Raw genomic sequence first — 22,171 nt, 5'->3', positions numbered from 1 at the left:
TTCCTGCTGCTGTAATAAAAATTTCTACATTTAGCTATCTTCAAAGTTGGTTGGAGATACCTGGTAGAGTGATCAGTTAATTAAGCTCATGCCCCATATTTAGAAATCACAAGGCTTTACTGCTAAGCGAGGGATAACATTGATGACTGCAAACTTTGTAGTTATTGACTGTTTGATGTGAACTTTCTTTTTTTTATCCTTTTGCTTTAACATACAAACATAAACTTCAGCTCAGAGTGCTTCCTTCAAAAACAGTCAGGACAGCTAGATATGAAATGCAATTGTAAATGGACTACTCTCCTGGATTCTGTCTGTGTGATTCCTTGGCTTTTTCTTTAATGCTTGATCTTTTTTCCAGCTTGAAGGATGGCATTTTTTTTCTCATCTATACCCTGAAAAATTATACTCGTGATGTGTGTACTCCTTAGTTTGCTTTTTATTTCTTTTAATCTTCTTTCTTTGAAAGATGACTTCTATTTGAATACTGCTTGCTTGCGCTCCTCAGTTTCCAAATTTGTACAACAAGAGGAAGGGTCTTACATTAAAAAACAAGCAAACAAACAAAAACAAAGCAAAGCCCATCATAATGATTAGCAGCTATTTGTATTTTTGCTCCTTTAATGTAGTAATTCTTATATATTGTCATGCTGATAACTGTTTAATTAAGGCATCTATAAAATTTAGTATTTTTGTTTATCAATATTGTATGTGATCATCTTCTTTCTACAGCCAACAGTACTCCATTCTCTTCGGGTAATCTTCACATCATTATTTCTAATCTTTCACAGAAACAACTAGTTGTGATTACCTGCTTATTTAGATCATATAATCATAGAATGCTTTGGGTTGGAAGGGACCTTTAAAGGTCATCTAGTCCAGTCCTCAAGATCAAGTGTAAGGTACATTAACTTTCTTATTACTGCAATTATATTTCAGCAGTTTGTGATCACTAAGAATTTCTGATCATGTGTTCATTGTAAAAAAGCTGTTAGAATATAGGAGTACATGTAGGGCTTCTTGGAAAAACATGTGTTTTTATTCATCTTATCATACAGCTGACATCCAAAACATACAAAGTCTAGCTTTGCTCCATAAATAACCTAAGGCTGTTCTTGATTAAAGCTGTTTCTGTTGATTTTATTGAACACACTCATTGGCAATATTTTCTGTAGCTTGTTTTTAAATTAAATATGTGCAGATCTGTAAGATTTTATCTTGAACAAAACCTAGGTATCAGGTTAAAGTAAAATGTTGTCCCATGTGAACAATGCAGACAGGTTAAACTTTTACTTGAACTGAAGTGATTTTTAGCTGGAGCTAAAAATTCTCATTACAGGGAGTTGAACTCATCACCTTAGAAGAAAATCGCAAACTCTCCCCCATCCTTATAATCTTGTGACGATGGTTTAATCATGTTCACGGCTTTCTTTCCACTCTAGGTCCTCCAGCACCTCAAACATATTGAAACACAGGAAGTACAGATCTGTGACTATGAGAAGAAAATAGAAGAGTCTGTGATTAAATTACAACAGCAACAAAACCACTGTGAAACTGTGAGAACAGAGAGGAACCTGTACAGTAAAAGTCTGATTGAAGCTAAGGTAAAAGGATATGGTTTTCCTTGTGTTACTTTCTCTGCACTTGTTTGTTTTTTCTGATCTATTTTTAATTTGTTAAAAGGATAGCTCACTGAATAAATGGCAGAAATGGTTTCTTCATTCCAGTGTGTTTTGGGAAAATGAAAGTTTTAGGTCTCTGACATTTTATTTGGACAATTTGTGTATTGACTGGAAACAGGAGTCCACAGTCATGTGGCAATATCATAGCATCATAGAATCATAGAATGTTTTAGGCTGGAAGGGACCTCTAGAGGTCATCTGGTCCAACATCCCCACACAAGCAGGGACATCTCTACCTAAGTCAGGTCACCCAGGGCCCTATCAAGCCTGACCTTGAATGATTCCAGGGTTGGGGCCTCCACTACCACTCTGGGCAGTACATTCCAATGATCTATTACTCTTATATTACAGATTTTTTTTTTCTAATATCCAGTCTAAATCTACCCTTTCCTAGTTTAAAACCATTACTCCTTGTCCTAGCATTACAAACTCTTTTGAATAGACCTTCACCTGCCTTCATGTTGGCCCCTTCAGGTACTGGAAGGTCACTATAAGGTCCCCCCAGAACCTTCTCTTCTCCAGGGGGAACAGCCCCTACTCCCTCAGCCTGTCTTCATATGAGAGGTGCTCCAATCCCTTGATCATTTTGGTGGCCCTGTGGACTCGTTGATCCTTGGGGATCTCACTAACAGTACTAGATGAAGAGAAGAGATCACTTAAGCATACATCCTGTTATTCTCATGTAAAAATCTAAAATACTACACAAATCCTATTACAAATGGCAGAGATTAGGACCTTTTTTTTTTTTTTTTTCTAATATACAACATAAATTTCCTTACTTATAGAGAACTGGCATCTATGTGCTGAGTTACAAAATAAAGCAATGAACTCATCAGCTTTTTCAGGTTTTGTGTTATATGGTGATATACACAATGGTGTTCACAGTTCCAGAGCTGAGCCTTTGTTAGTGGCTGGTGTTTAGACTTTAATACTTGGTTTAGTAAGTCCTGTATGAAAAGACAGCTGACCCCAAAAAAACTTTTGGCCAAGGCAATATTATGTGTAGCAGTGAAAAAATAGCCATTTACCATTTAGTAACAGGTCAGCCAGCCAAGAAATAAGTAAAAGAGGGTTGTGGTAAAAATTACAGTAAATAATTTTACACAAATTCACACAAGCTTGTTTAGATGAAGCTAGATGTAAGTATTTTTCAATTGCTTAATGTGGAAAGATCCCTTGTTGCCTACCTTTCTAGTGTTCTCGAGTACTATAATGTTCAGCTTGGTAAAATCTCTTGGAAAAGACATGCTGTCAGGCTGTTAATATGAGATAAATATTGGATAACTGCCTGATGGGGTTTCTTTTGGTGTTAAGAGGTTATTTGTTTAAGCAAGTTGATTAGGAGACATATTTGCAGAAATTGTGTGTTCTTCCTGTTCTTCATTAAATATGGGATTTGGAATGTATTTGCATATGTGTCTGGGCACTGTATTTTAAATCTCCCTCATCTTTTACAATATTGAAGGGATTTATAGGGTGTTTAGCAAAGATAGCTTTTAATATGGCTTTTGCATTTGCCGGAGTGGCTGAGCATGCAAGCAGGGGAGCCTGATGGCATATTGCTACATTTAGTTCTGGTTCATTTAATTTGCCAAATAGGTGTGGAGCCCACAGATCTTGTTTTTGAGGGCTGCCAGACTACTAACCAGTATTTTCTCCTACTGTTTGTTAAGAACGTCATGATTCTATGTTAAACAGAACTATGTTATGCATGTCATGCAAGTAAAAGTCACCCATTTGTCAAGTAAATCCACACCTATGGTGGGCAGTGCTGAAAAAGCTCTAAGTTACCCTGTTTTACTGCTGAAACAATGTACTACAATGTCTTCTCTGACGTGGCAGGCTCTGGCAGAGGAATGATAGCTTCTAAAGCTGCTTAAATTAGGTCCAGAAAAGCACGTCTGTCTAAGCATTGCATTTATTAGCTTCCATTTCATGATGCAACGTGTGCCATCACCGCAATGAGTTGCAAGAGTTTCTTAATTTTGTTGGGGCAGGACCCCCTGTGCTGTGAGTAGAAGTGTTCCTAGTGACCTGATCTCTCTGCAGTGCTGCCAGTCTTCCAGCTTAAAATACATGCTAAATATTCTCATACCAGGGCCTTGTCAACATCTGAGTACACTTTTCCCCGTTGTACTTATGTGCAAGCTATCACACAGACAAAACGGAGAGAAGCATTTCCTATACCCCCTTGCAGGCATATAGGCATCTTAATTATGGGTATGCATGAAAACAGATGGACAGGATCAGAATCTTACTAATTTGGATGGACTGCTAGTTCTTGTGCCCGGCACTCCAAGTGGATTATTATACTCAGAACTGATGGTCATTATTTTTGTCAATGTGTCTTTTAAAGGCTTTTTAACTGTAATGTCATGCTGGCATAAACAAAAAAAAATTGTCTTAATGAAACTGTTTTGTTCTGTTGGATTAAAAAAAAATGTCTTGTGGTATGTACAACAGAGCTCCTCTCAAGCACTGTGGCTACATATTCCAACATCAAAATAGCCTGAACTCCCAGCCACAAACTAGCTCTTTTTGACACCTCTCTGTGGTCACATTTTCTGTCCTATTAGGATGAAATAGCAGAAATGACAAACAAAGTGAAAACTTTGACACGTCAAGTGGATCAGCTGAAAGAGGACGTCATGGGCAAAGAAGCAGCCCTTGTGAAAGCACATCTAGAACATCAGCAAATAGAGAAGGAGAAGGAATCACTGAAAGTAAGAGCTGTTACATATACCCTGTTTTACAAAGGATGGTTCCCATGATTCCACAGACTGCATTACGTTCCCTGTCTGTAGTGGTTGGTTTGCTGTTTTTAATAAACTATTCTGTTATTGAAGCACAAGATCTCAGTATCCTTTAGAAGTATTAGTTACACAGATCTTCCATGTATCTGACAAATTTGATCTCTGCCTATAATTATAATCAGGAAGGTGCTGGATTGTCTGTTGGAAGCTTTAAATCTTTTGGTGACTGAACATTTTTGCTAAAACCTTCCATTTTGCTTGCAGAAATGTGGATTTTGGGATAGCCTGATTCTAGCAAACCTTTTAATATAGACCCTTATAGTTCAAGCTTTTATTTTAAATTTTTTTTTCACTCTGCCATTTTTAAATGCAAACCCCACTACGTTACACTTGATAACCTTGTATTTCTATATGACTAGCAAACATGAGTCTTAAAGTTAGGCCATGCCTTTTAGTAGGTCCCTCTGCACAGAAAATTATTTTAATAATGTGGTATAAAGCAGCAAAAATCTGTTTTAAATTGAAGGATATCTGAGCTTGAAGTTCTGGTTCTTATATTCATCACTGGTTGAAGCCCATCCTTAGAGAAGCTATTAGATTTGTGGTGGTATCTCAACACAATCTGCTGAATCAAAAGATTTAAGGAGTTACTGTCCACAGCAGCTTATTTTTAATCTTCGTTAGGCACTAGGAAAAAAAAAAACAAACCAGGAAACAATCAAAACCCTGCAAAAACAAAAGTCCCCTGCCACTTTCCACAATGTTTTCTTTTGTCAGTTTATTGCTATGCTGCAATGACTTCTTGAGATTTCAGCCCCTCTCAGCACATTACAGTTATGACAAGATGTCAATAGAGCTTTGCAAATAGGTAATGAATTTGTGTTCTTGTACCTGATCTCTCTCAGAGTTGTTCTATCAGTGATGGAGAAGTCAAACAGTGTCTTATTTCCTGTGTGCAGCTTTCTGCCTTAACTAGTCCCAAGTTCTGACTCATCGCCTCAGAACTGTCTGCCATCCATTTGACAAACATATGATTGCAACATGGTTTACCCACTCACTCAATTATTCACTAGCAGGTATGTCCATACACTGACATCACACTACTGAATAGCTTCAGGGCATCGTGGTCTTCTGCCTGAGTGTCTCTGCTGAATACTAAAGCAGAAGAGAACTCAAAGAGGGAGATGATTGACATAGTCACAAAAGAACCCAATTATTTGTGTAGCAAGCAGGCTTCAATCTGTCCTGTTTGCAGTAATGTGAAGGAAGGAAGGAAGCAAGCTGTTTCTGCAAAATCAGTTTAAAGAACACACTAAATCATGGAGGACTGGGATTCATAGGAATGAGGTTATACACACATTCTATTTCTGCTTGCCCTGGCTGGCATAAAGATCTTAAAAATGTGTGATCATGGTAAATGAAACAGAGGACACCTGACCCAAGCTCCATTTAAGCCAGTTCAATGCCATCTTTTGGTTTCAGTTGGCCTTCATACAGCCTTGTGAGTCAGACTGGTTTGAAAAAGCATCCAGATGTTGAAAAATGAGTATCTGAAAGCTGTAAGAACTATGGCCCTCCAGCTTTGCGCTGCTGTCCAATGCTTTTGTATATTTTTGTGGATGCTTGTGCATGTCTTTTTTACATTTTCTAGAAATCTAGATGTAAAACCTCAGACTTGTTATTTCAGCAATTTATGTCCAGACTCACTTATATCTTTTATAAAATTAATATTTTGCTCCCACCTCTAGAAAACAAAAAAGCCCTCTTCACATATGCTAATATTTCAGATTCTAAAGAATTTGGTTGGAATTAAGTTTGAGCTATTGCCATAGGTCCCACAGAAATTCTTCTTTCTTGCTGACTGTTCTTCAGTTCTTACAAACTCTCTGAACCAACTTCAAATGAGCTCTGCTGATTTACAGCAGTTTCAGACCTGACTATTTTTCTGCTTGCACAGTAACTGTTTATTCATTTCCTTTTCTCTTACATAATGTACACAGTCCCTCAAACTGTAATTTTTAGCATATTTAATCTAAGTGAAAGTCCTGTTAGCTTGTGAGGCCTCTGTGTGGCTTAAAGTATTTGTGTTCTTTACTATACAATGCAGTTCAGATTTATTTTAACTGAGTGCATTCCAATGAGGAGATTTGTTTATATGAATGTTAGCTGCCGAGATCTAATGCCACTTCTTGTTTACAACTCATATTTTTTATGACATAAGGAGAACATAGAATTTTGATATATTAAAAAAATATTATGCAGCAATGACAAACGCATGAGCAGTTTTACATTTGTAGACAGATTTTGCAGAGTGTTGATTGCATTTCGATGTGAAGTGGCTTGCATTTTTATTTGCTGATGGATTCTGATGAACATCTAACACTGAATAAGAGAGATGTAAGTGTTGCACATTTGGAAAATGAAGATTTTATTAAGGAAAATAAGAATGGAACAAGCTATTTTATGATGATGATGATGGAACTGTTTCTGTCTTAAATCAATGTTTTGCTGGTGCAGCCTTCATCACAGCCACATTCTTTCAGCATTGGATGATGCCCTTTCCCAAAAAGGCAGCTTGAATGTCATCCTGTATTCAGGGTCAGTTGTGGCAAAGTCTTTGAGTCAAGGCTTGAAAGTTTTCATACCTGTGAAGATGGACTGTAGTCAGCTGCTTCCATTTTGACTTTAATAGCCTAGCAATGATAGAAATTTCTAATAATCCAACAAGACCCTATTAGTTTTTATTGACATGCAGGCCTTGTATTATAGAGTTCATGACAGTGGGATAGAATTATCAGGCATGTTCCAGTGTTAGTTGATGTTACTGTAACAGTGCATTACTTCTGCACTTAAGAACAACCCTTCTTTTGCTAGTCTTACTCATCGACACACCCACTAAAGTGCTAGGGCTCTTTAATTTGGCTGTTCCATGCCTGGCTGCCATCTTCACTACCAATTCTGTTATTTTAGTCTGAAGCCTGTCCCGAGCTGATGATGATTTGTATTACATAGCATAGATTGTTGCCCTTTCCAGCAAGGTGAACTATTCTTTCTCACATCCCAGACTGACTTTGAACTTTGAATAGCAGCCCCATTGAAAAGCTTTCCAAATATGAGCTATTTAATTTTTGCAAAATTGTTATTAAATGAGGTGTCCCTGAATTACAATTTGAACCATTTTCATAGATAAAAATCTGCTAAAATTTCTATTGTGTCTAACATTATATTAAAATCCTGATTACAGATTTCTTTATGGGTCTTCATGCATGCTTGTGTTGGTGACCTTTTCTGAAAAGCTAACAATTTATGTGCCTTTCAGGAAACTAAAAGAAAGTATGCGACTTAATAAAATCCTAACTCTTAATCCCTGGTTTCTGTAATGGGAGGATGTTACTAAGCACAGTTTACCTATATTCTTTGCCTCCATCAGGCTGAACTGCTTAAGATGAAAAAGCAGGCTCTGGAAACCAAATGCTTTATAGAAAATCAGGAGGCAGAAGAGAGAAGACTCCTAAAAATAATTGCTGAAGCTGATGCTGAGAGACTGAAGCAAAATAAGGAACTTGAACAGGTAGGAAGCTCTAATTTGGCTTTTCAAATGCTGCATTGTGTTCCCTCTTTTGTCCAGTGTCTTTTTAAGATCAAGATGCTAAGATACTGTAAATGTGGTACTTCTAAAGCTTTATAGTGCCATCGAAATGCAAATGCTAAGGTATTGAAGTGATTGGAATGTGTAGCTTATACTATTCAGCTAACTGAACCCCTACTAGGGAGACAATTAGGCCCTTGCCATATGCTTTCACTAGTAACAGCACACGTGGTTTTGACTGGTGCAAATATACTCATGATACTTTGGGATTGTCCTGAGGATCTATAATTCAGATTATTGCTTTGCCCTGTGTCCTTAGGTTATCAAAGCAAGAGATATCCTGGGGTCCCAGCTTGTTCGGCGCAGTGATGAAGCAGCCCTTCTCTATGAAAAGATCAAAATTCAGCAGTCCATCTTAAACAAGGGTGAAGCCCAGTACCGGCAGAGAGTGGAAGACATCCGACTCCTCAAACTGGAGATCAAAAACCTTCAGCGTGAGAAGGGAATACTGGGCAAGAGTGTAGCTAACGTGGAGGAGCTCAGGTAGCAAAACTCAATACATTTCTATGGGACTGCATCCATGATTCTGTGTTGGAGAGAGAAAATGGTTTATGCATGGTAAAGATTTGTACCAACAAACTCTTATACCTTGGAGAAAGGGATTGTTTGGTTTGACCTCAACCACAGACTGGATTAAAATGACAAAACAATCTATCAGTAATTAGGAAAATTACTATGTAAGAAGGACGAAAGGAGATAAAAAAGAGACCTCGGCTAAAGTTGAAATATCTTTTGTATTTCCCCTTATACTGTGAATTACTGACTACAGAATAAACTTGACCGACAGCATCACCAAAGGTGTCTGTAGCTCCATGAGCTACTTAGTGATATCCGAGGCCCAAATTAGTGGAACTGCTTTTTATTAGGCAATGCGCAGAAGATAGGGAACACTTGACATATTTACTGCAAACCCCTGCACATTTCAAAGCTCTCTCCTTCCAGATTTATATGCAGACTTGCTCTCTGAGAAAGATTTAGTTAAATTTTCATTGAAGCTTGTGTTTCTTTAAAACAGAGGTTTGATAGTCCCAGCCTGATTTATCTCCTCCTTCTCTGGCTTAATGTTTCCCTTTTTTTGCTTTTAAGCTCTCCTCTATATAAGGTGCATTATTTGCTGAAGGGAAACTATTGTTATTTTCTATAGACTCAGTCTTGGTTCGTAAGGAGAGGCAGCTACCTTTAACAGGTAACAGTCATATTAATTCTATGTAGCTACCACAGTTTTGGGCATAATCTTTAGCTTAATTGTATCAGTATAATTCTGTGGCTTTCACCAGAGGAAATTAACTTCAGTCTCTGGTCAGTCCCATCGACTCCAGTGGAATTATGCCAGTTTGATTTGGTGTAACAGAAAGGAGAACTGGGCACAAAACATTAGCAATTGCAGTTTTCATCGACTGATTGCAGACAGAAATAGGATTTGAACTTGCTGCCCAAATGCACTCAGCTGAAGTCTGTTACTGTATTGAAACTCGGTGATGGTATTGAAGTATAGTGCCATGCATGCCAGGACAGTGGATCAATTCTTGCTAACTGCAGCAGTAGTCACGTGCTTTAATGAAGTCCAAAACCATCATGAAAACTGCCTGTCAAAAGACTCCATTTATCACCTGTGCTGCTAATTGGCTTTCTTGATTTGCCAGTTGGAGATGGGGGGGTTCTTCCTCTTCTGTAACCTAGTTCAACCTCACAGTTAAAAAAAGACCTTTTTCTCTCTGCTGAGCTGAATGCAACTCTGAGCTTATCAGGAAAAGATTCAGTGGTAGAGTAGGCATATGGTGATCCTCCACCTCCTTTCCTCTTGGAGCACTTACAGGATCTGTCCACTAAAGTGATAAGGGTCAGGCCACTGCAAAATGTGCCTTGTTCTCCCTGCCCCTTGCCCTTGTATCCCCACTGTAAAAGCCTCGTTGTCAAGGCGTCTTGGGAGTGCTCAATTCATTTCAGATTTATCAACAAATCACCCCTGAAATTTCTTGGGGAAGAGATTGAGAGTAAAAAAAAATTAAACAAATTCTCTAAAAAACAGTGTCTGTCATACCCTAGGCCCTAGAGTGTGAGCCATTTTCTATGTTTAGCCTGTATCTGGGCATAAACTACAGCAGTTGCTCTGTGACCCAATGACCCTGTGGCTAGCCTATGATTCTCTCCCACTGAAATCAGGATGTCCATGTAGATTTAAAACCTTCTTTCAAACACAACCTGTTAGATTCAATACAGGGGTAACTGGATATGTCTCCATAACTGATTTGTAGGATACTCTAAATGAATTGGTTGTCCTTCTGGCCTTAATGTACACGGGAAGACACAGGCAGTGAGATCCAGTAGGCTGTGCAATAAATTAGAATCATAGAATCGTTAAGGTTGGAAAAGACCTCCAAGATTATCAAGTCCAACCATCACCCAACACTACCATGACCATTAAACCATGTCCCCACGTGCCACATCTACATGTTTTTTTAACACCTCCCGGGATGGTGACTCCACCAACTCCCTGGGCAGCCTGTTCCAGTGTCTCGCCACCCTTTCAGTAAAGAAATTCTTCCTAATATCCAATCGAAACCTCCCCTGGCGCAACTTGAGTCCATTCTTTCTTGTCCTATTGCTAGTAACCTGGGAGAAGAGACCAACACCCACCTCACTACAACCTCCTTTCAGGTTGTTGTAGAGAGCAAAAAGGTCTCCCCTCAGCCTCCTCTTATTCCAGACTAAACAGTACCAGTTCCTTCAGCTGCTCCTCATAAGACATGTTCTGGAGACCCTTCACCAGCTTTGTTGTCCTTCTCTGGACCTGCTCCAGCACCTCAATGTCCTTATACTGCGGTGCCCAAAACTGAACCCACTACTCAAACTGTGGCCTCTCCAGTGCCAAGCAGAGGGACACAATCACTTCCCTAGTCCTGTTGGCCACACTGTTTTTGATACAGGCCAGGATGCTTTTGGCCTTCTCGGCCAGCTGGGCAAATTCTCCAGGAACTGATGAAAAGTCCCTTTTCTGAGCTATTCTTACTAAAATGAATGAAGAGGCCTGATTGTTTCACCTGTTTGGTGGTATCAATGTCAAATATTAATCGCAAGAGTCACTTTTCCATACTGTTGTGCAAGAGCAAATGATTTGTTATTGTCCCTATTAGTGCCTTGGTCACACTGATGTGGTTTATATGTGGTGTGTATTATATTTTTGTTTTGTTTTGTTTTGTTTTGTTTTGTTTTGTTTGTTTTATGCTGGTCTTAAGACAAGAGGTCCATCACATGCAGAAAGAACTGTTAAGGAAACAGGCTCGGTGCAAAGTTTTGGAAGAAGAACTGGAGAATCCCTTGAACGTTCACAGATGGAGAAAACTAGAGGTGATGTGTCAGCAGTTCAAGTTCCCAAAGCCCATATTACTAAATCAGTGACACAGCACAAAGCCTATTTCATTTACTGTTATGCAAATTATGTGGAGGGGCAGGCAGACCAACATTTCCATAGTACCAGTGGAATGGTTAACTGCATGAATGATTTCCTAGCACAATGCAATCAGTGTTATTTTTTGTGTCACTTTCTCAATGAAAAATTGCAGAGGGATTTGTAAGGAGCCAGTCAAGTGCTAAAGGGAATAAGAATGCATAAGGTGAATTTAGAGGAGGGTGATTCCTTAACATGGATGATGAGAAAGAGGATGATAGGGGAAAGATACAATCCTACCCTCACCAATTACAGAGGTGTATATGGGAAGAAAGCTGGCATTAGAAAAGGTCATAGAACAGGTGACTGGGGAATGGACAAATATGAAGTCAGAACGTAAATTACATCTGTGAGAAAAGGAAGAGACCACCACATAAACAGTGGTGGGCTCCTGAAGATAGACATTCCAGGTAATGTGAGGTCAACTGTTACATAAGCAGCAAATCTAAATTTTCACACTATTTGAACCTGCCAAATGAAGGAGGGGGGGAAACTGTAAAGAGTAGACCAAATATATGAACATCAGTTGGCATCACTAGATATTTTTGAAGTAAGTCAGAGCCAGCTGAGATTTCTCTGTTGCATAGATCTCTGATTTGATGCCAGACTGGGTTGCTTAACTGCTCTCATAATGAGTGGTAACATGCTAGTCCCTACAGAAGCAGAGCTGAATATTTTGGCTGTTTTACTAGCATGATAGTTAATTTCTAATCCTTCCATGCTGAGCTTAAAGCTGAACGGTGTGCTTAGCTTTACTCATGGAAGGGAGATAAAATGCAGGATGCTGAACTAGGTTAAGGGCATCTAGGTACAACCTCCAGCAGCACCATGTAACAAAGGAAAATCAAACCAGTCAAAACATCCAGTGTTGTGAGGATGAATGTATAAAGAGACTGCTAATGGGAAATGATGTCTTTCCATTCTAAGTCACTGGTTTATTTTTGGAACACAGAAAGGCCAGCAGATGGCAAGATCCATACAAAATAATCCTGATGGGGTTTTGGTTCAATTCCTAATGAACTAACACCCTCATATCACTACAGTTGTCACAAATTGGCACCACGTTTGGGCAGTACTATAAAAAAAAAAACAAGGACTGGGTGGGACATAGGGACTGAACTGCTTTCTAGACTGGTTTCTCAGGAAATTATGTTGTTTTGTGAGCACTGCATGCATATCAGTGTTAGTGTCCCAGTTAAACTTAACTGATTAGTCAGTTTAGACACAATCAGGTAAAAGATTAAGAGCTATGAGATACCAGGTTCCTTATAAACTCAAGCAAATACACAGAGAGCAAGACATTTTTGGAGCCTTGACTGTGGTGTGACTTTAATCCTTATGAGACACCACATAAGAGGGGGGAAATCACATATGAGAGACTGATTGTGAGTCCTCAACTGAGGAAAAGCTCTGGTCAGACTTTGCTCTTCATTAAAAGATACAACAAGAAGATGCAAAGTGTGGGAAATTAAGCTTTGCTGGCTAATCCTCACAGAATTATCCATTTGCTTCTTAGAGCTTCCTCCAGGTACAATCTCTGACAAAAGAATTAAAAGGGAAGGAGAAGGCAGAGACATCTAGCTCCTGATGTTTACAGGCTATGTAGCTAGAGGGCATTGCTGTGGTGCCTACACTCTGTCACCTTTTTAAGCCCTTAATTCCATTGAAGAATGACATTCCACACATATGGACACTTTCAATCCTCATAATTCATCAATGTACCCCCTTAATTCGTTCCTATGAACTTCTCAACATATTTCAAGACTATATTGTGGTTCCTCTTTCTTTTGCTCAAGGGAAAAATCTTCTCCTTAAAACTCAGTTGGCACTCTTTGAACTTTTTAAAGCAGTGGGAAGTACTTGCACTGCTCTTCATTTGTCAGTGGGCAGTTTCAGTTTCTGCTAAAACTGATACACCTAACCGTCTTCTCCTTCCCTGCCATGTGGTTCTACTGAACTTTGTTGGTTTGGGGGTTAAGCTGCGAAGGACTCCTGTTTATATTAGCTGTTTTAGGAGGATTCATGAGGATTCTAGTGCTAAATATGAGCATGCTCCAACTGATCTTCAAAAGACAGAGGTCAGTTTCAGGATTCCCTTTATACATACCACTAAAAAAACCCAAACCAAAACCAAACAGAACACTACCACCTGATTTTATGTTTGTCACTTTTGAACACTTAGATATTACAGTTTTCATCTGCAAACAAGAAACACTAACTTATTACAATGCATAATTTTTGAAACTGCTTTGCTCTTGTCTAGGCCAGTGACCCAAACACCTACGAGCTGATACAAAAAATACAGAGACTACAGAAGCAGCTTATCAGCAAGACAGGTGAAGTGATAGAGAAAGAATTGCTTCTTCAGGTACTGCAGCATCATTATTTTGTTGTACCTTATTAACATATTTGTCTTACTCTGCATTCTGTGTCTACTCAGATGTGCTTCCTGAATGTTATCTAGATGCATGACTTGAAATTTCTTTTGCATGCCCCTTAGATAGCTTTAGATGGCAGCACTGGCTCACTGAAAGAGGACAAATAGCATCTCATTAGTTGATTTTTATATTCTGGTTACTGATACGTTGACAACTCTGGAAAAGAAAGGTTTGCTTTAGTTTATTCACATCACAGATTAGTCTTCATGTCTGTGTTAGACTTTTAGAAAGGCTTTTTTTGTCCTTTTAAATATGTCTGTTATGTCCAGGACATGAAGGAATATTCTTGTTTGATTCCATTTGTGCTTAACTTGTCTTTTGGCAAAGAGAATCCTACAGTGTTTCTGTGATTTAGATATGTTGCTGTATGGGCCACGTTTGACTTCAAGGTCTTTGAGCTGAACTTTGCCAAAAAATAATTTTTGTGATATCTTATCTTTTTTTTTTGGCTGTATCAGATGCCCCTTAACCCCAGTAGTATGACTAAGATTTATGGTGTAGAATCAAGGACAGATTATATTTCTGCAGTGCAAATATTGCTATCAAACAGAACAAAAAAAGGACTATCTTTGGGCTTCAACCATAGGTGTAAAACTGGGATATTTGTCTCCTCCTCTTGGGTGACTGTAGAGATAGCTACATTTTGCCAGCTCTAGATATGATTTTACCATCCTGGCCCTAAATATCCTAGTAGTCTTGATGCCTATGTTGGATATTGATCAATGAAGAGTGCAGTGTGACTTAAATCTCTTTCTGTCTTGAGAAGAAGCTCAGCAGATGAACACGGTTTGTCTCTCTTTCTTTATTGTTTCATAGGAAAAAATAGATCTGCAATTTTATTTGAAGGTAATGCGTGGTTTATTGTGCCTTTGCTTGGAGAAAGGTAATCTTTGTTGCATAGCACTGAAATGCTGTCAGTGAAATAGTTTGTTAGCTTAAACAAAATGTAGCAAAAATAGCTTCAAAATTACTGTGCTTTATCCATGCACAAACCCAATTCTGTTAGATTTTTACATAGTCTCTGTTGCTTATCTTGCCTTATCCTTAGTGTGCTTTCATTTAGCCACTATACTTATTTAGAAGTGAAGAACTGTGATATGGAAGTATTAAGTTGCTTGCCCAAGAAAATATTTGAAATAATAGGTATTTGAGCCCAGGATAGTATACTAGCCATCGGTACAATCTTGCTGTCTATGCAGCAGTCCCTCTATGGCAACTCTGTTGTTCTTTGGATGTTTTCATTTTCATTACTTCCCTAGATTTAATTCAGAGTTTGGCAATATAATATTTAATTATTATATCTAGACTTGTTAATGACATATTTTGTGTCCTAGGTTGGAACCCTGACCAACTTAGTGACCTTCTATGATGGAGTGACTGCATCAGTGGACAAGGGAAGAGCTACAGATGTTGTCTGGCTAGACTGCTGTAAAGCCTTTTACTGCATCCTTCTCTCTAAATTGGAGAGATATGGATTTGATGGGTGGACTGTTTGGTGGATAAGGAATTGTTTGGATGGTCACATCCTGAGGGTAGTGGTCAACATCTCAATGTCTAGGTGGAGATCACTGATGTCTGTTTTGGTGCCAGTACTGTTTAACATCTTCATCAGTGACATGGACAGGGGGATTGAGTGCACCCTTGGCAAGTTTGCAGATGACACCAAGCTGAGTAGGGCAGTTGACATGCCAGAGGAACAGGATGCCATCCAGAGGGACTTGCACAAGCTTGAGAAGTGAGGTCATGTGAACCTATAGGTTCAACAAGGCCAGGTGTAAGGTCCTGCACCTGGGTTGGGGAAACCCATGGTTTTAATACAGGCTGAGGGAACAAGGGATTGAGAGCAGACCTGAGCAGAAGCACCAGGGAGTACTGGTAGATGACAAGCTGGACATGAGGCAACAAGGGCCTGCAACAAGGACATAACCATTGCATGATCTACTTTAAAACTAGCTTATTCTCCTGCTTGCTGTACATAACCATTTTTATGTGTATGTGGCCATCACGCTGGCAAATAGGATATTTCTTGAAGTTGGAGCTTGTGTGCACCTGTGTCTACAAGTTTTGTGTGTGTATATTACACAACTTAAATTCTCTCATATTGAAGTGTAGTAATAAAATGGAGTGCAAAAAACTACGTGGACTGTATAATGAGTATTAAAATCACCTTTGGAATTCAGAAATAACCCACATCTGGAAATGGTTGAGCTCAGTGTCAGTAATCTTCGGTTTGACTTGTAGGGTATTCACCTTGCTATTTCCCTGTGCAGAGCCAGAATATTTATATAAGGAAAAAAGAATTCCACTTGTATTGTAGGCACTGTAGTTCTGTCTTCTGACTGTTACTTTTTGGGGATTTTTTTGTAAATGGTCTTTTAAATAAAAGCTGCTTTAAGTAAGGAGCAATGTTTCAGGATGAGCTGGGTATATAAATGGAAATTTTGCTAAGTATCACAGTGTATAGATTCATGTAGAGAAGCATCTGCTTACTTTACCTGCTTCTGATGTGTATTTGATCATATCTTTTTTTATTATTTTTTTCACTATTTCTCATCTGTTAGTTCTTTGAAAATGATGCAGCTGTAAAGCATGCTACAACCCATGCTATGTGGTTAAAAGAACGAGTCCCTACATTTCAGTCGGAAAATTTTGATTGCTGGCAGTAGAGGAAGAACCCAGCTTGACTGTAAAATCCCATACAAAAATATCTCTTAAACTGTCAGCAGGGCACGCTTTTTGTATCAGACATTTACTGAGAGGTATTGAATATGCAACGTGCTGAATGTTGGTTTTTTTAGAATGAATTTTCAGAGTTGAATACTTTATTAGAGGCATAGAAAGCTATCCCATGTTATAGAAATTATTAAACTCTTTTCTCATTTCTGGTTTATCTGTGCCCTGTAGCCACAGCGTCTTCAGTTGTAACCTATCAGCTCTCATACACCAAATAAGTATGAACATCCTGAGACTTTGAAGAGGAGCTGCAAAGCAGATGGTCATACTTCCTCCTTTAACTCAGGCATTCTCACAGTCCTGAGCAGCTGTGCTGATGAAAAGTACTGTCTTAAAAATCAGATCCAAAACCAAGGTCTTGAATACTTATAATCAATAAAAATCCAATGGCATTTTTGCCAAATATAGGAAATACTACTTCAGGGTTAGCCAGCTTCCATGTTTGAGGCATTACCTTCCTTCTGCATTTGACCAGTTAAAAGATACAGCAATTTTGCTTCTTTTCTAAACTGTCAAGTAGCATTGCAGGGCTTTGTGTAAAAATACATTGTGTATTACCCAAGGAATTTCAATGATGGGTGAAGGTCTTTTTGAACACATATGGTTTGACCAAAATGTATTGTATAGCCACAAGGTATGATTATTAATAAGCAGAAGTGCTCTGATGAGCAAATCCCAACTGAAAAAAAACCCCAAACTTGCTCACTTTGTGTGTGTGGCAAATTCCTCACATGACTGAAGCTGAACTGCTCTGCTGTGTACTGAACGCTGATGTGGTGAACTCGCAGTGTAATGTATTACCTTGTTAGGATTATGATTAGTGTGGTTTTAGGAACTTATTCCATTAAAAGTGAATTATGCACTGCTTTATTTGTTTCAAATTTAGTTCCTTCTCTTCAGAGTGATCTCCTCTAATTTGATTTTATGTCTGACTGAGCAGAATTTTATTCAACTACATGTCTTGGAATGGGTAATGGTGAAAAGATTCGCATTATAAGTCAGTTACCTCTGTTGTCAGTCATCTCAGAAGGCTGCTCATAAATGTAAAAGGGAGATGTGCAGCCCAGACCATTTCTGGAGGGAAGCAAAGGGAAATGTGTCTCATTTAAGCCTTGCATGTTGTAGTGGAAGTAATTTTTTTTCTGTACATATGTATTTTTAATCACTATTTTTTTATGTTGTCAACAATCAAAGACCAGGACTGGGCAGTCAGGATGTGATGCTTCCAGACTGTTAGCATCTTGAGCTCATAGTTTCAAAGAGTGCAAGGGCAAAAGTCATGATTAGCTCATATATCTGATTAAGAGATTACAGCCAGATAACACCCACGTGTCCTTGAATTGAGCCAAGTTTTGAGCTGTTTCAATCCCCCCAAAGAACTGACAGTCCCACTGACAGAGAGTAGGAGGAGTAGAGGGGATGCCGCAGTCTCCAGTATAGAAGCAGAGTTTCATTTCAGGTGTTGTCAGGTACAGGGAGAAGAGAGAGAGAGGCTTTCTCTGTGACCTTGGGTAGCTTAGCTTTTGCATGCCTCACATCAAGTAAAAAGGCAATAAAATAATTTCCACTCTTACAGTGGTGTTTGAATGAATACATTAGAGACATGACTCAGTTCAGTAGTAACGACAGCTAGCTAAACACTCAAAATAGGCAGATATTTTATTTCATTTGTGCTAACTTGGTAGTAGAGCTGTTCTATCCAATTTGAGGTGCTTGTTGCTATAGTGTCTGAACATATACATAGCCATTTCTCTTTCTCTAAGCTGATACTAAACTTTCATAAGGAAATCTGCTTTAGAACAGTCTGTTACCGTGTGGATTTACGCAGGCTGGCAGGTACTGAAATCAAAGTTTTCTCCCAACTAAGGAGCTTTGGGATCTGCCTCCATGTATTTGTTATACAAAATGTTCTGCCCATTTATTATCCAAACCACTGCATTTTCAATCTTGTATCATTTTTTTCAGCACAGTTCATGAGAACCTATTGCTTTTGAAAATAATTTCTTTCCCTAGCTTGGCAGTATCATGAAGCATGGTTCTGCTAGGTTCTTCATTGCTCTCACAGTGCTCATGTAGCTTCCATTATACAGCACATAATACAGAAAATGTGGTCTAATGCCAAGTAAGAGATTTTCACATTGGATAGCCTGCTATGGAAAACAGGAGAATACTCTCCTACTACCTTCTTTTATTTTGGTATTCTTAAGGCTCAGTTCAGTTTTAGATTACTTATTATCTGTACATCTTCAAAAGGGCTGAAATTTACCTTACCTTCTCAAGTTTGGCATTTATATATTTTTGATGCCAAGTATAGGTTCTACTTGGATTTAAGAGTAAAACAGACTTATATGTTAGATGTAGGGGAGATAGTCTGGGTTTGGTGGGATTTTTTTTTATTTTTTTCTTTTTTTCTTTCCAGAATTGTTCATTTTTATAAAAATAACTGCAATTCACTTCAGGAGACTAATGACTGTAGAATCCCTAAGAGTCTCTTTTGACCTGCCCATTATTGTTTCTCTGTCATCTTGCCGTTAGAGAGGTTTTAGCAGAGGTAGTTTGGGAGAGTGCTTTGTATGCACTGAAAGTCACAGGTGAACTGCAAAATCCACTGCCAAAATACAATCCTTTCCTTACTGCTCCTTTATCATTATATATAAAAGTCAGCCTTTTGAAGGGATTTTTCTGTCCAAAAATGAAAAGGGAAATTTTCTTTTTGGCTTTTCTTACTTTATGAGGACTTGACTCTTTTCTATCTCTATTTCCTGGAGGATTTGACTTCCTCTGGAAGCACAGGATGAATGCCCTATCTTGTGGCTAAAGCTAGCGGTTCTCTCAGCCTTCAGTTAAAGGGGAAAGTATATTGAGCTTTAGGTCTTTTCTATGCTTAAAACTACTATTCCTACTGGCCAAAAAAAAAGTGCCACTTTTCTGATTTAGCTTATACCAGGTCTTGAATGGCAGAAGACTTCCATGCTAGTACACTTGCATCTAACTGCATAGCCAGTAGCTGGCATAGCCATGTCAGCACAAAGAAATTGCAGTACTAACTGAGAAAGCTAAGCTGGCAAAACTTCCAACTATTGATCAAATGGTTCCTGACATGGAAAGAAAAAGCAGAAAAATGCTTTCCTGTCCTTATAAAAACCTGAGGGCTGTTATTTATCTTAAGGAAGAGGAGAGAGAGAAAACAGTACCTGGTGGAGTGTGGATTTTGATCTTATGACTCCAGTTCTAAGTTGGTGGCCAGAATTTCAAGGGATTTGTATTTGAATATAGAAATGAGATGAGAAATACAGCAAGGACTCAGACCTAACATTTACTTTTTGGATTTCAACTGAGTATGAATCATAAGGAAAAAGTTTACTTCCCCAGTGCCATGCAGAATTAGGCACTGGTGTGTCAAAGGCATATTGTAAGAATTGCCTTGATGTAGAATTGGGCTCTGAAGAGAATCTGTTACTTTTTCAAAGGAAAAAATAATGTATTCTTGTGAACTGTGGCTGTAACCCAGTTCTAACTAGTGATGAACAAAAAATATCTAATTATCAGCACAATATTTTGATGCACAATAGCCTACTGAGTTAGTGCCATCAAATTAATTTCAGTTTGGTACCTTGAATCTGATTTGAACTGGAGTCTCCAATGGAGTATGAAGTGGCATATGGAGGTACTTAATGTATGGAGTCGTCCTTCAGGACTTCTTTTGCAGGTTCTTTCCTTCTTGTGCTCTCCTTTTATTTTCTTTTTGTTGTGCTTGAAATGTTCAATGCTGAACTAGGGCTTTGATTGGGGATTTTAACTCTGTAAGTGGAAATGTTTTGTATTTTGCTATTAAGTTGAAGGATTAGTGTCTTTTAGTGATTCTGTGCCAGGCATAATCATTTCTCCATACAATTAGAATTTCTCTAGTGCCTTTTGTTCTGACACTGTTGTTATTTTTTCCAATTAATTTGTTTATTTTTTAAAAGCCCTGATTGTGTATCCAGTAGGGTTCTGTGAGCAGGATAGAACTACTCACACTGAGTAAATTGTAGGGTCACTGTGATAATTCTTGGTGCGACTTACTGGGACTTGTATGCAGTCCTGTGGTGATGTAATAAGTACTCTCAGCTCAGGAACAGGAAAGAGAAGTCATTTGTGTGAATGTCTATTGAGGGTCTACATATTTACCTGAAAGTTTTGTGTGAGCCTTAAGAATTCAGGAGAGATGTGAGGGATGTTCGGTTCTTGCCCTAGCTCTCAGAAAGGAGCTGATTTCTACTTCTGTGTATTTTGAATACGCTTCTTGGAGCATTAGTTTATTTTAGCTCTTCTAATCTCAGTCCATCTAGAATTAGAAGATGTTCTATGCTATAGAAATTTACAGCATGATAAACTGCTCTTAAAAACACACTGACATTTACATTCTTTCCTCCTCCCACATATCTTGCATTTCAAATGGAAGAGAATAAAATTTTTCCTAGGAAAATAGCCTTTTTTTTTTTTTTTTAATTGTTTAGGGTATATTTGTTTAAACCGGGTTTTGAAAAAGAGGTAGGAAAGGTTCTGATCACTTTCATATCCTCAGGTGAAGATAATCAGGTGCTCTATCAAGTAAGAAAATTTTCCAGTAAAAATACTGTGTATATTTCTGGGACTGGGAAATTGGAAGCAAAGCAGATTACTTAGTGATCAAACAAAACATTTTTTGGTGAAGAATTTTCTTAGTGAAGGAGTTTAATTTTTAGTTAATATTCGTGGAACCACATTACCCTCATAAACAAAACATTTCCCATGATAAATGGTTTTGGACAGAAACAAAGTGCAAATTACTTTGAGAAGTTAAAATAAAACAGATCAAAATAACTTCTGGAATCTGCACCATTTTTAGCTGTTCTAATGGTGTTTTAGAAATATTCAGATGTCATGTACAAAGATGAGGGAGTTGCAAGTAGAGTGAAACTCTCTAAAGGTTTTGTAGGTGGGAAATGTGTATGAATGTGTAATCAATTTTTAAAGTTTTTTAGCAGAATTTGTATATTTACTTGACTTTGAGCTTGAAAGAGAACTCTAGTGGGTCACAGAACAGAATCATAGAATGGTTTGGGTTGAGAGAGACCTTAAGAAGGTCATTTAGTACAACCCCCCTGCAGTGAGCAGGGACATCTTCAACTAGATAGGATTGCTCAGAACCCTGTCCAACCTCACCTTGAATGTTTCCAGGGATGGGGCTTCTACCACCTCTCTGGGCAACCTCTGCCAGAGCTGCACCCCCTTCATTGTAAAAAATTTCTTCCTTATATCCGAATAGACCCTCTCAGTGTAAAACCATCAGCCTACTACAATAGGCTCTGCTAAAAGGACTATCCCCATCTTTCTTATAAGCCCCCCTTAGGTGCTGAAAGGCTGCAATAAGGTCACGCCAGAGTCTTCTGCAGGCTGGACAACCCCAACTGAGCCTTTCTTTCCTAGGAGAGGTGTTCCAGCCCTCT

At 38.5% G+C, this 22,171-nt stretch overlaps 1 protein-coding gene across 1 annotated transcript in view; it reads left to right on the top strand.

Moving 5' to 3' along the window:
- CFAP58 (cilia and flagella associated protein 58) overlaps positions 1 to 13,897 on the top strand; it is a gene marked incomplete at its 3' end in the record, with an annotated part of 34,549 nt that extends 20,652 nt beyond the window's left edge. The window contains exons 9-14 of the mRNA XM_008939248.1: positions 1,440 to 1,601; positions 4,256 to 4,402; positions 7,863 to 8,003; positions 8,341 to 8,564; positions 11,318 to 11,429; positions 13,793 to 13,897. Coding sequence (XP_008937496.1) covers positions 1,440 to 1,601; positions 4,256 to 4,402; positions 7,863 to 8,003; positions 8,341 to 8,564; positions 11,318 to 11,429; positions 13,793 to 13,897 — 891 coding nt within the window. The remainder of the gene's footprint in view (positions 1 to 1,439; positions 1,602 to 4,255; positions 4,403 to 7,862; positions 8,004 to 8,340; positions 8,565 to 11,317; positions 11,430 to 13,792) is intronic.
- Positions 13,898 to 22,171: the final 8,274 nt, after the last annotated feature.

Source organism: Merops nubicus, unplaced genomic scaffold (assembly GCF_000691845.1).
Source record: "Merops nubicus isolate BGI_N331 unplaced genomic scaffold, ASM69184v1 scaffold19554, whole genome shotgun sequence".
Classification (NCBI taxonomy): Eukaryota; Metazoa; Chordata; class Aves; order Coraciiformes; family Meropidae; genus Merops; species Merops nubicus.
Note: the sequence above shows the minus strand (reverse complement) of the source record. Positions and strands in the feature narration are given on the sequence as shown.